General features: G+C 37.5%; 1 protein-coding gene across 1 annotated transcript in view; it reads left to right on the top strand.

Moving 5' to 3' along the window:
• The window catches only part of ctnna2 (catenin (cadherin-associated protein), alpha 2), a 358241-nt gene that overhangs the window by 99713 nt on the left and 244116 nt on the right, over positions 1-14412 (top strand). The window contains exon 7 of the mRNA XM_085355934.1: positions 9315-9518. Within this exon, the coding sequence (XP_085212060.1) occupies positions 9315-9518 (204 nt within the window). The remainder of the gene's footprint in view (positions 1-9314; positions 9519-14412) is intronic.

The following is a 14412-nucleotide window of genomic DNA, read 5'->3' as shown; positions in this document are numbered from 1 at the left end:
ATGGTTGTTGGTACCAAACGGGCTGATCTGAGTATTTCATGGCCTCGATTTCTGCTGCGGCATTCAGATTGTAGTGTCAGAATTTGGTGTAAATCACATGAATTCATCCTTCATTGAATAAACAGGTCAGGCTGCTGGTGGTGTGATGGTGTTGGCGATAATTTCCAGGAACACTTTTGGCCCTTTAGTGCCAACTATGCACTAAAGCACAGGAAGTATTTTTGCTGACCATTTCTCTCCGTTTATGACCAGTGTACTCACTGACAGGTCTAAAGTGTACTGTACAATATAAAGCACCTTGAGGCGACTGTTGTTGTGATTTGGCGCTATATAAACAAAATTGAATTGAATTGAATATCTGCTCCCAGCAGGATATTTGACATGTCACAAAGCTTACATAATCTGAAACGAGCTTCACTGTACTCAAAAGGCTCTCACAGTCAACAAATCTCAATCTTGTAGAGCGCCTTTGTGATGTGGTGGTACAGGAGATTCACATCGTGGACCTGCAGTAGCTAAATATGGACCAAAATATCTGAGGAATGTTTCCAGCACCATGCTGAATCTGTGCCATAAATAATTAAAGCAATTCTGAAGGGAGGGGGGTTTGAACATATGACAGCATATGATATAACTACTAACACGTATATGTTCAACAAAAAGCTCATACGAATGTTTTTTTGGAAATAAAAAAATTTGCCCTGTAAGATAAAAAGTAATAAAGTTAAATATATAGTGTGTGTAAATGCATACAAAGCCATTAATCAATTAAAATGAATGGTTTCCTTTTATGATAATAAAGTGCAGTGAATTTCTCCTGCTAGCCAGGATCAGCAAATCGAAGACACCCCTTTGCATGCTGAATTAGTTAAAAGGTAATTTTAAGTAATTCAGAGTTTATGGATTATCCAATTAGCTTTTAACTTTGCAGGAAAAGAAATCACACCATCATTAATCATGCATGAACTGTTTCCACATATTAATATCAGTTTTGAGAGCAGTTCCATTTCTTTCTTTCTTTTTAAAAAAAAATCTTTCTTTTTATATCTTTGGAACAAAAATGGTTGTCTGTAACCTACCAAGATCTAATTATGTCCTTATTTACTGGACTTCCAGCATAATGGGGACAAAAATGACTTCCAGAAACATTGATTCCACATATCTCCTAAACACATCAAGTGAGATTAGAGGGGAAGATGGCAGGTGTGCCTTTGCTGATGACCCCCTGGGATTCGTCCTCTTTTAAATAACCACTCACTTCTGTCAAATAACCATTTGTCAGACCTGCTCTTGCTTGTTTGGCAACTTGGAAGTATGACAGTGATTTTAAAAAAAAGAAGAAGAAAAAGTAAAAGTAGAAAGGATTATAAGGTCGTCATAGATTATAAGATTATAAGGTAACACTACAAATGAAACAGGTAGTAAGTTAGTTCACAGTAAGAGTATTAACTCAATATGTGTTAATATGCAACCTGTGGATGAAATCTGTTTGTCTAAGTGCAGCCTTGTGAATTTAAGCTGTTCCAGACATAACTCTGGGGCGCTACAGTTTGGTTTTTGACACATGTGGCTGTGCGGTGGGCATGCATTTAAGTGACAGCAAAGAGATGCAACAGGTTAGGTAGTTAAATACCCTTCAGCCAGGATGATCACTGTTTGACAGACAGCCTTATTAACATAACCTAGTGAGTTCTTTGGATAATAACTGAGAGGCAGAGACCTGGGGTGATTAGGAAATTAGAACGATAATTGTCTGACTGCTTGAGCTTCCTCTAAAAGCTTCATTTGACATGTCGTTTGCTCACTGGCCTTAATGACTTTAACACTTAAAAGGGTAATGGTTAATTAAATTAAACAATATGTATTTTTTGAGACGAATGACCCTCCTCTGGCAGAAAAAGTATGATGTACAAATTAGGTTTTTTTTCTAAAGTTTTTTAGATCACAAGGTCAAAGGAGAACGGTTCAATATTCCCGAGCATCACAGATAAATTGAAGTATTAGAAACTGTCAGCTTCCCCCCACAGCTTACTGTAGTTCCACAATCACAGGCCACTTCAAGAGAGCCTTGGCACTGCTCCAGCTACCATCGCCCAGCCAGGGGAGCATCCTCGTTGGCTTTCTTATGTTACCTTACTGTATGATTTATGACTCTGTCTGTGTGCATCTGCTACTTTAATAAACATTCAGACACACACTTACAATTTAACTGAGTTTTGAATACATGCTGTACCCAGAGTCCAAGAATCAAGAGCGCCACAGCCGAAGATCATAATAGAGGACAACGCTTTAGTGTTTGTATTTTTTATTTTATTTTTATTTTTGGACCTGTTAAGCGACTCATATGGGTTTTTGTTTGTCCAAAGACCTTCAGTCGATACTTGAATGTGCCTGAAAAAAGAAAAGAAAAAAGCTTTAGTCATACCGTTTTATGATGCGGTGTTTCGGAGGTTGTCATAGTAACGTTACCTTGATGCTAACAATGGATGGAGTTACTTTTGTACTTCTGTCTCCAGACATGCCATGGCAGATATGTGTAAGCCAGGAATAGCAGACTGGAACTGCGGTGAATTGAGGCATCACTTTTTTATGCAAATCTGTGAAGGCAGCAAACAGAAAACCAATGAGATATCAAGTAGTGCAAACCCGGGGGAACAAATTACACTTGCAATGAGTCAGGCGTAGAGTTACCAAAGATGGAAAGTTGACAGCTTGAATGATATAAACATTCAGAAAACATGCATTTGAATATGAGTTTCAGGCATATTTTAAGGGCGGATTGCCCACAGAGAAATAAATTTGTTAATATTATGTAAAAATGTTGATCATACTGAAAGTTATTTCTTTTCCCTAATCAAGTTGATTATATGCAGAACCTTGATATTCCCCCTCAGGTGTAGCTGGTAATATTCAAACTTACTTGACACAATTAAACCAGCGGGATGCGCGTACAATCATTAATCAAGATGTCTTGACCACAGAGAAATAGCTTGCGTCTAAATGTGTGTGGGAAAGTAGTAAATTTTACTTCCTCTTTCCCTGAATCATTTTTGGCTTCTTTCATTGTATTTCCAAGTAAACATCATGGCTCAGAATATTCATGTATTCAAGACAAATGGAGAATAGATTCAGATTGTTGTCTGAATATTCTGAATTTCTACCATTTTGCACTAGTTTTTGTTGTAGTTTTGAGCAGTGTTTACAGTAATTCCAGTCTTGTCCAAGCTTTAACAAACACGTGCATGTGCTCCATACAGGTTTCATTGTGAAAATCTAACCAGAATGGACAAAGCAAGCTTAATGGTTCATACAAACACTGTTCCTTTAACAGCAATTTAAATGGTTTTCTTTGTCACTACACTGTTTTTACTTTGATTGTCATACCTTGGTTATTAAAAGATGCTTTAATATTTTATTTTTAAGGTCTATTAAGTTGCATATTTCCCCTTTAGAGTAAATTAGGCTACGTTATGATCCAAAGCAAAGTGTGATTGCACCGAAAAGGAAAAATTCCACTCAGCTTAACAACATATTGTACCCAAGGATCATGGGGAGACTCATCCTCTCAAAAAGTGAAATATTTTTAGTATGCACTATGTGATATGAATGAATCTTTGTAAAAAAGAAACAAAAATCAGAGGTTTACTAATTGCTAAGTCCAATAACGCTTCAAGTAATTTGTACTTAAGTGGCCATATCATAGCAAAATGGTTAAAATACTCACTCTATGACAATTTCATGAAAAATAGTTGAATATACTGTATGTTTCTGTGTACCACGTTAATACGGGGAACCAATACAGCTACTTTTTGGCTCTGTAAATATGTATTTAGCTTTTCAAAATGTTTTAATAATACTTTACAAGACAAAAAAGTACCCACAACTTGTGATTTTAGTTATAATGAAAGAGTTGCCTCCAACAGAATGAGCACTATTTGGTGATTCAGTTGGCTGCAGTTGTGCGCCGCAGTGTTTGATTAAATTTCAGTTAGAACTGATCATTTTTGATTGAACATAATTACACACAGATGCATGTTCCAAATTATTCTTTTTTTACTGTGTTTTGATCTGATTACCTGCATGATAATTATGCATAAGAATTAATTTTTCACATTATGAGTTTAAAAGGCAGTTTTATAAAAGTGAGTTGTTTGATGAGAAAATACTGGTTGAATTTAAATAAGTGACTTTCAGGTAGTTGAGCTTTCAAATCTGGAATCAATCTTCTATAAAATACCAAAGCTGCGGTTTTATCTTGTCGTTATTTGATTAATGCTTTTCACATTTTAATCAAAAAATGACTTTGTCCAGATTGACTGCTAAAACAAAAAATGTTAATCCTCTCGGTTATACAACTCTGTAGCCGTTCCTCTATCAACTGCGATGAAATGCTTTAACTTGGATTTGCATTTTCTTCTCTCTCGTATCTTCAAGCTATATGATACTTTTCCTCAGATGTTTTTCCATCGTCTCTTTGCACAACAGTACAGCAGATGCATCTTGTTAGACATTTTAACTCTACTAAGGTCTATTTTCTTTTCTTTTTTTAAAAGATTCAGCACTATAAAGTTTAGCTTACTAAAGAATATCAAATCATGTTGAAATAATATTCAGCCAAATACACATGATCAGGGTTCAACTTTTTTTTGCCTCTTTACTCATGTCAGAACTGTCTGTTTGCACGGTCATAGGCTGTGAACTAATTAGTGTGCTTCTGTGCCTTCTTTCTTTTCTAAATACACTGTGTACTTAAATTTGAACAGGTATAGAAGTGTTGTCTTAAACTGAACAAAATGTGTTTAATATTTTCTGACAATATAACTAAAGCAATAAACGTTTAGCTTTGATTGTGTGCTTGCTGGCAAAGCAAGCATGAGTATTTATAAACTGTGAAATCTGTAATCTAACACATATACAGTGCTTAAAAAATTATTAGACTACCTCAGTCAGTGCGCCCCAGGGTGGCTGTGGCTACAATGTAGCTTACCATCACCACTGTGTGAATGTGTGTGTGAATGGGTGGATGACTGGATGTGTAAAGCGCTTTGGGGTCCTTAGGGACTAGTAAAGCGCAATACAAATACAGGCCGTTTACCATTATGACATTTACCTGTCATAAAAACAAGAAAATACAAATACCTCAAAAATCTGTGAAGAACCTGGTCAAATTTGGAACTTATATTCTTAGTTATTGGGCTAATAAAATACTGAATTCACATATTTTTATATCCTAATTTAAGCCGGTACATTGGAATTTTTTCAGAAGGCAGGAGATAATCAAGCATAAAATTCAACCACTAAAACAATTTTTCTATTCAGTAGTGTAAGTGAATAACTGTAATTTATCACCTTAATCAAAACTAATAACCTACGTTACCATATTTTTCTGCTTTTTTTCATAAAACTGTAAATCTGAATATTCATGGATAACAACGTAATTATATTTAAGCATTAAACATATCATTTTGATTAAAGACTGCACATAGTGGTAGATTAACCATTACAGAAACAATAAAAAAGCATTTTGGTATATTAACCATTATTATTTAGCTGTTTGTGCAGCTGCGACTCAACCCTCATATTCAGTAATGGTGTAATGATTTTGTTGTGGACTGCATATATTACTAAATTTGCTAGCTAACTTCCAGTGACAACATGAAATCATATTTCTGGTACTTAACCAAGATGGCAATCAAACAATGTAATATGTATGTAAGGCCACAGGCAGTGAGGCTGGTTGGCGACCTCCTGGTAACCACCAGTCCCTCGTCTAGGAAAAAAAAAGAAAAAGAGGTTATAAGTTGTTGTTGGAAGTTGCCCCAGTCACTCAGACTTGGAGATCATTCAAGATAACACATAGGGGTGACACTTGCTGACATAATTGCTTTTATTGCTAGCAGATATCAGAAGTCTGCAAACACTCCCTGGCTATTCACTAACTGGTACTGAAACTGTTAAGAGTTTAATGCAAACTCAACCATTCACCTTCAAAGTAAAAGCGCTGCCTTTTGAATTAAATTAGTTTCAGATTTAAGGAACAGCTTTTACTTTGATTGCAAACATTCCCCTTTCTGGTTTGTGTCAGATTTTCTCAAGTTTCCTTAGTACTCATTCTTTGTATATATGTTGGTGTCTTCCATGCAAATTATAGGCAATTGTGACAATATGCTAATAACCAAAGCAATCACGAGGAGGGTTTTCCAGATTTTACCCAGCGACAGCTAACAAACACTTGCAAGGTGGGCAGGGAATACACCTGTTTCCCTAGCGCTTTGGGATCCTTAGGGACTAGTAAAGCGCTATACAAATACAGGCCATTTACCATTTAGTGACCAGATGTTACAGTGGTCTCTTGGCCTTTCTAATGGAAACCTAAAGTATTTCCACTTAACATGCCACGCATGTACATGAACCTGAAGTGTAAACATAGGAAATTTGACAAAAAGTGTATGAACATTGTGCAACTGTCTTTCAAATGAAGGTGTCAAAAGTCTGTTGGACTACATCATGCAGAAGCTACACGACTGACGAAATGTTATTGGATACCTATTGAACTAGCCAAGAAATCAAGAGTTTCCATATTGGAATGTAGAATTTCTTAAACAGATGGGGACGGTGAAAAAGTATTGCTGTATGGGTATAATATGGAAATTCCTTCACATTCATGTACTAATTTTTGTAGTAGCTGACAATTTGTAGCGTTACTGTAAGTGTGCCAGCGACTGTTACATATCACAGTCTTTATCAAGCTGTTTTAGTTGGCATCCACTGTGGGACAATATAAGGAACTTTTTCTGAGTCAGACACACTTCATTAGGGTAATCGATCACAGAGTGGGTTATGACTAATGTCCCTCATGGGCCACTGTGGGTAGAGCTTTGTCAAACACCATAACAATCAACTACACAACCCTTGAACTATAATGTGGCATCTAGAGGCATTTCAGTGGTATCTTCAGGACTTTGTTGAACGTCTATCTCTGAAAAAGCAGTTGCCATCAAATACTGGAAAGTTCTGGAAGGCACACTTGACAAAGGCTGATGTGGCATGTGCCCTGTCTCTGGTTCATGCCCTAAAGTGGGGTCAAACCGATAGCCTCGCTGTGAGTGAGGCAAATATAAGGTTCCCTCCGGTCTTGATATACTGTCAAATGCAATGGTACATTCACATAGAATTAAAGGAAACATTTTACCAAGCATGATGCCAAGATTCTTCTTCAAGGAAGTGTGAAACTTTTAAAGATTTTGACATATCACTCTGATCCTGAATGCAGTACCAGAAAGACACCAAATCTCCTCTGTGTTCTGGTAGCTTTTTGAATTTCCTGATGAAACAAATACTGTATCTGGATGATTTTAAGTTTGCAGTTTTTGATTGTGTTCTAATACTTTTTAATTAATATTTATTTATAATTGTGCGCACTTGTCTAAAGATTTTTCACTTACACGATGGTTTTGGGCTTTGAAGCAAAGCAGTACAACAGAGTAAGTGATTATTAGGTAAAAGGGGGGAAGAAAAGTGTAACACTGAAACTCACTAAGGGACTAGGGACTATCAGTCACATTTGTGAGTTTCTGGAAGATGACTTTAGCCATTGCCAATTACCTTGAAATCCTCCCAGCCTTTGTCAGCCCAGCATTTGTTGCTATTTCTGCTCTGCCTATTCCCAACTCCCAGTGATAATTGCAACCTGACACCATGTGTGGAATAACAATTCACTGGAGTCCTCGGGGAATGTTCTCAATTTCCATTCATGTTATTTTCTTCTTTGCATCTTTTCATGTTGAGACCTTCACTGTATAGGGCTTTGTTGCATTGCTTGCCTCTCATTTTACAGCTCTAATATATGATATGAATGTCAGCATAATAACCACTGCACAAGTGAGATGAAGGAATATGGGGTGTTTTTCCTGTATAAAGTTGATTAACTTAATCTGAAGTACCAGATGTAGCAGCAACCTTTGATAATAGTGAAATTTTCAAAGATATAATGGCGACATTGTCAGACAAATAGTTCTGTGTGCCATACATGGTTTATTTTTTCCAAATAAATGAACACATCTCCCCTCGAGAAATGAGACTTAGATTCAAGTGTTTTTGTTTATGTTTCACTCAGAGTCAGATGGCATTTAAAAAAGAATTTGACTATGCTTCCAATCCAGATATAGATCGGGATATCACAAAACGCTGATGCAGTTAGCTTTGTAAACAACACCTCAAAAACTAAATAAAAAGTAAAGAAGCAGAGAGAAACTAAGAATAGAACCATCCAGATATCAATGAAATACAGGAAGCTCGTCCGTAACTCAGCATTCCCTATCAGTTTTCCACTTGACATGTCACTCTATCCCAGTGTCAGACTGGTTTGGAGTGACTGAAAAGTGCATCTTTGCTCTTTGCTGTAACTCAACACTGGTCATTTATACCACAGAGTCACATTTAATTACATCAGAGCTATTTAAAGCTTAGATGATGAATAAAAGCAATTCTGAGTTTTATGCAGACCCAAAGCACCTTAGGATCAAAAGACTAAACAATACTTAAACAATACAAGATAAGGCATCGCTAAAATAAATGACTTTATTGCTCCATTATTCACATTGTAGCCAACACTGTAAAGCTGGGCTCTATTTCTGTAGTGATCATAATAAAAGCGAGGATAAAGTCTAAGATTTTGAAATGCTAAGGTTTTGACGTTCAGGTCACTAATTTTTCTTTCTCCTCGTTACCTCCTCGGTAGCCTCAGCAAGTCTTATGCTCAGAGAAATGTGGGTGGGGTATTGTTTTAAATTTATGAACTCGAGCTACCCTGTGTTAGATATTCTTTATGCATTCTTGGTTTTGCCTGACTTAGTCATGGTGGCTGATTGTTGCTGGAATGATGGCAGCCCATCCAGAATTTGAGGCTTTTTGAGGGGATACTTCCCTTTCATGAGAGAAATGCAGCTTCATTTTATTTGTGCTCTCAATATTTGAAAAACCTTTTATGAACAAAGGCCTAAATTTGTTGTAAACTTTCATGAAATTTGATGCTGTGCTTGAGGTAAAACATTTCCTTTGTATTTAGATAAACACGATTTAATCAGAACAGTGGCTGGTCAGTGTGGTGCTCTTTGTCTTCTTCTTTTCAACTTACTCCATCCCGATCTTGTGCCCCAGGGTCTGTGTCAAAGACACTAGTCTGTGATTAAAAGCTGAACTGCCATTTGCCATTTGTCATTGGGTACAGTTTCTGGAACCGGTCATCCAGTGGTGAGTCATTTATCCGTTTTGCCTGGATTACTGTCCTGACCTTCTACATTTCTGACCTACAGAACAAGATCATCCTGGACCCTCTGACATTCAGTGAGGCTCGTTTCCGTCCGTCTCTGGAGGAGCGCTTAGAGAGCATCATCAGTGGCGCTGCATTAATGGCTGACTCTTCATGCACACGCGATGACCGTCGTGAACGGATCGTGGCTGAATGCAACGCCGTTCGACAGGCCCTTCAAGACTTGTTGAGCGAGTACATGAACAATGTGAGTTTTTCTCTTATTGCTTTATTTTCACAACTGAATTGCAACTGCGTTCATTAGTGTGTGCGCACCTGTTTCACATACATCAGTGAAAACTTCTGTGCTAATAAAAACAGGCCTTGTTATTAATCTTTGGCTTTTCTTGGTAAAGCTGACATTTTATTTAGAAGTAAACACTTCTCTCTATTTCTGGAGATATTTCTTGCATAAATCTCTCTGTCCTAAAGGAGGGATGTATTGTTTGTTGCTATTGCATTTTTCTCTGTTTGAAGAGGTTTAATAGACTTTTTCCTTGTTTGATTTGAGGTCCTAGGGATAGAGGTCTTGCAAGGTGTACACCTTGTAAAGCCCCCTTATAGCTGTACACCTTATATAGCCCAAAGCCCCCTTTGGGCTATAAAAATAAAATTGAAGTGCCTTGATGGTAAATGAAGGCAACAGCCTGTATATCTCTATATTTCAGGGCAGTCCAAAGACTGCTGCAAGCTACGTTAACAGTATGTTGGCAATATTCTTACCTTCAATTGCTCTTTGCCCATCCCTCATGCCTTTGGTGCTTTCATTCCCAGAGCATTGCAAGTAGACTCAAAGGTGAGAGGAGATGAGACTATGCGAGGCGAGGTGTGGGTGAAAGTCTGCTCTTTGACGTGCTGAGAATAGATGACTTGAGGATCAGGTCTATTTTCAGCACATATCACTCTTTTGATAACTTTGCATTTCCATCAGGTAATGGAAAGTGACTAAATGACAGAAATGCACAACTGCATGTTTACGAGTGATGAAACTATCATCGCTTTGAGGATTTGTACCTAAATATAGTTAAAAGTAATGAAAATCATGGCTCAGTCGCCCTAGAGTAAAAATAGGACTGCGACCTCCTTACAATTGGAATAAATCGGTGGTTGCCAGGTGATTGCATTGAAGTTTTCACATTTGGTGACCGATTGCAACCTGTTGAACCAGCAATCATGTCACCCAAAGGTTGAGCATTCAATACCCTGAAAGAGCGACAACTAAGAAAAGACTCCCAAAGGTTTGTTAATGATTGCTTTCTCATTTATATACATATAAAAAAGCAATCACTCTGTGGCAGTCTACACCAACGAGAGCAACTCAGCTGTGATGGGTCTCTTTGCTGTAGGGGACTCAACTGATTGTCAGATAGTTGTATTCTATATATGTCTATACAGAAATAAGGCTGTGAGTGTGAATGTTATTTGGCAACTTCCAGCAAGCATGTCACTATTTGTGGAGGAGTTTCAGGATTTTTGTTGCTGTTGAGGTTCTGGCTAGAGCCTGAAAACAGGCGGTGAATGTTAATTCCTGTTTAATGTGATTCTTTTTTTCTATCTGTGGAAGGCAACAGATTTTGCGGTGTATCATAATTAATCACTCATGCTATCACAAACAGATAGCATGTAATAGGCAACTTGAACCCATTCAATTTCAGGCTGACTCTGTCTTACTGCCCTTTTATTTCATACTTCTTGATTTACCAAAGTCACTTTGAAAATGATGTCTAAATGTAATGATCACACATCATGTCGCTGTCTTTCAAGGAACCATTGAGACTGTGAGACTGCAAGTTCGTTGCACATGATCACAGTCATAGTTTTCCCTAGTGTGACTGCAGCATTAAGAAAACAAGCTGGGTGTACAAAAGTACTGTATTTTGGGACATATTGTATGGTGGTTGGAAAGCATATGCCCTACATCAGAGTACTAACTGAACATATAATAATGGTCATGTATCCAACAATGTGAGGCCAAAAAAGTAAGGTTTTCACAAATGTTTGCCTTTACAGCTTAAAACTAAGGGTTATGTTATCAATCTCTGAATATTTACTGTATACTGAGTGTGTAAGTCATCGGTCTGCACACTGTGGCTCTAAACCCTGAGGTTAACAGTAGTATTTTCATCCTTGGAGAAGCTCATCTGGAATTTTTCTCTCCATTTAGTGAGCCATTTCTCATGCAACACTGTGACTGGCACAACTGTTTAAAGGTTATGAGGCTGACCAAGACAATGATTAATCATCACACATATCCGATTTATATTCTTCTTCAGCCCACCCTTTTGTGCACAGTGAGCCATGTGAGCTGTGTCTACATAAGGGAAATAGTAGGTGCCCTTGGATACTCTGTCATTGACCTTGCACACATGAATAAGTTCTTGGAAGACTTTGCCATTAAATGGCAGCCCATAAGATTTTTGAAACTTTCAATGTCAAATCTATTAAATGTCTGATCTCTTTTTATCATGTTAAATCCAAGTGTGTTTTACACAGTCGAGTTATTCCTGAATCTGTCTGCAGAGCTGCATTCAGACATTCATTGTTTTTTTTTCTCTCCCCCCTCCACTTTGCATTTACACTGTGCTAATTCCTGATCTGCACTCTAGCACATTCACTTTAAAATAAATGATTAAATTAAGCAACTATATTAAAGGAGCATTAGTCTCACATTTAATTTAAGGTTTGCATTAATGTGGAAAAACTTGTATGGGTGGTGTATAGGGCTGCCACAAACGCTTATTTTGATAGTCGACTAGTCACCGATTATTTTTGCGATTAGTCGACTAATCAGATCATGCATCCATTGGGCGTAAAACGTATGCTGAGCAGATGCATAATAATAATGCATCTGCTCTTTTATAACTATCATTAGCTTAAAGCTTTAAGTGTTTAAGGTATGTGCTAACTAAAAATAAAGACAAGATGATAGTTTATAAAATTTTTATTGAAATTTGCAGATTGTTTCGGTGAAGTTTAATAAACTCCTTGCTATCTAAAATATAATGGGACACCGGAGTATATTCTCGAGCATCTCACACTTCTAATCAGTTGTCTGCTTGACGTTTATTCAGCTGTGTAAAAACTATAACTTTAATCTCAGCCAAACCGATTTACTCAGGAACAAATAAAATACTGAAAAAAAGCCAAACAATAACATTTTTAAGTTATCTAAGTGACTTATATATCATCTTTAACCTGAGTAGCGAAAGACGGCGGTGCGTTTGAAAACGATTTGCCGGGAGTGCGGTGTTCTCAAATTCAAATTCAAATCAAATTCAAATTTTATTTGTCACGTACACAGTCATACACAGTACGATATGTAGTGAAATGCTTGGACAACTGCTCGTGACCTAAAGAAAACAAAAAAGGAAAAGGCTATGAATAAGATAGGAAATAAATATGAAAAATTAAAAAGGGTAAATTTAACTAGGAAGGAATAAAATATAAATTAAGGTTAAAAATGAAATAACTGTACAACACAAATTAGAATGAAGGGTAAATTTAACTGGGAGAATAAGATAAAATATATAAATTAAAGTTGAAAATAAAATAACTGTACAACAAAATACACAATATAGAACTATATAAGAATGTATGAAGAAATATAAATAAATATATACACAATAACAGCAGCATATACACAATAACAGCAGCGTGATTTAAGTAATGAAGTGAAACAATGTCCAGAATGTCCAGTGTGTGTAAGAACTGTATGTGTGGGTCAGTACTGTGTGGTGGTGTGATTGAGAGACCGTATCGCCTGCGGGAAGAAGCTCGTCCTCAGTCTCTCTGTGTTGGTCTTCAGGGAGCGGAATCGCTTTCCTGACCTCAACAGAGAGAACAGTCTGTTGTTGGGATGGCTGAGGTCCTTCACGATCTTCCTGGCCTTGGTCCAGCACCGCCTGCTGTAGATTGAGTGCAGGTCAGGGAGCTCGGAGCGGATGGTGCGCTCAGCTGACCGCACAACCCTCTGTAGAGCTCACAGGCTCTAGTGAGCCCTGCCTTGCCCCCGGCTAGCTATCGAGCTAGTGGGTAACAGACGTCTCCGAAAACGTCGGAAAGCTTTTGAAAATATGTGGTCTTGATAAACTGAGCCGATATTTGAGGTTTACACAGCTACATTCTCGCCTGAAAATATGTTAAACGTTTATTTTGTGACCCAGAAAGAATAATAAGAGTAATATTAAAACTAACTAGCTGCCGCCATTGTTGGAAACTGAGCTGGGCCGCGCTATGAATCCTGAGACAGAGCTACCTCTTCTTCGGGGTTTAACGGCAGCTGGCATCCTTGTACATGCAGTGCTGCCATCTTCTGTTTCAGTCCGTTATTACACTCTTAAATCCTGCTACTTATTCCTGCGTCTTTTGGGATCTTACAAAGCTTCAAACGACGCGTCGACTATTAAATCAGTCGTCGACGATTTTGATAGTCGACTAATCGTGGCAGCCCTAGTGATGTAGCTTTTCTTAACATATAGTAGTGAATGTGAAATCAAACCAAATTATATTTTAGAAATATTTGCAAACCAGTTTCCAGTCAATGATGGTTGAACGTCACTAACCCATGGCATCGCAGTATCCTATCTTTGTTGGTGACTTGCTCTGCAGTCGCAAAGAGGTCTTTCTTCAGAATGCAAAGGATTTTACTGTCACTCACAAGACTTTTTCTGCGTTTCAGTGTCAGGCTTTAATCTGTTTCTTCGTCTGTATGGTCACATTATTGCTACCAACTCAACAGTCAAAAAATTAAGAGCGGAACTGAAAGAAATTAAAACGTTGTCATTCATTCTTTTTAAAAGAAGCTAATGACAGTGTAATATTGGTATTGAGATCTAATGAACTTGGCAGTCTTTGTCATAAATCATAGAGACCATATATTTGTAATTGGGACATTTACTAGGCCAGCATGACTTTTTAGATAATCCCTAGTTTGCCGAGACTGCTTGTGAGTTATTGCTGTGTTAGAAATGATGGCATTATACCCATGTGACCTACTAAAAATGGCTCTTAGAGTCAACATCGGTCATTATAGCCTACAGTCATATAACCATCTGTGAAAAAAGGCAGCTTGGGGGTTACCATTACCTAGTTATACTGCTAGT

This window comes from Diplotaxodon limnothrissa, linkage group LG6, assembly GCF_057381915.1.
Source record: "Diplotaxodon limnothrissa isolate DT_005_m linkage group LG6, D_limnothrissa_male_GT1.1, whole genome shotgun sequence".
NCBI classification, from domain to species: domain Eukaryota; kingdom Metazoa; phylum Chordata; class Actinopteri; order Cichliformes; family Cichlidae; genus Diplotaxodon; species Diplotaxodon limnothrissa.
This window is presented reverse-complemented; position numbering and strand designations above follow the sequence as displayed.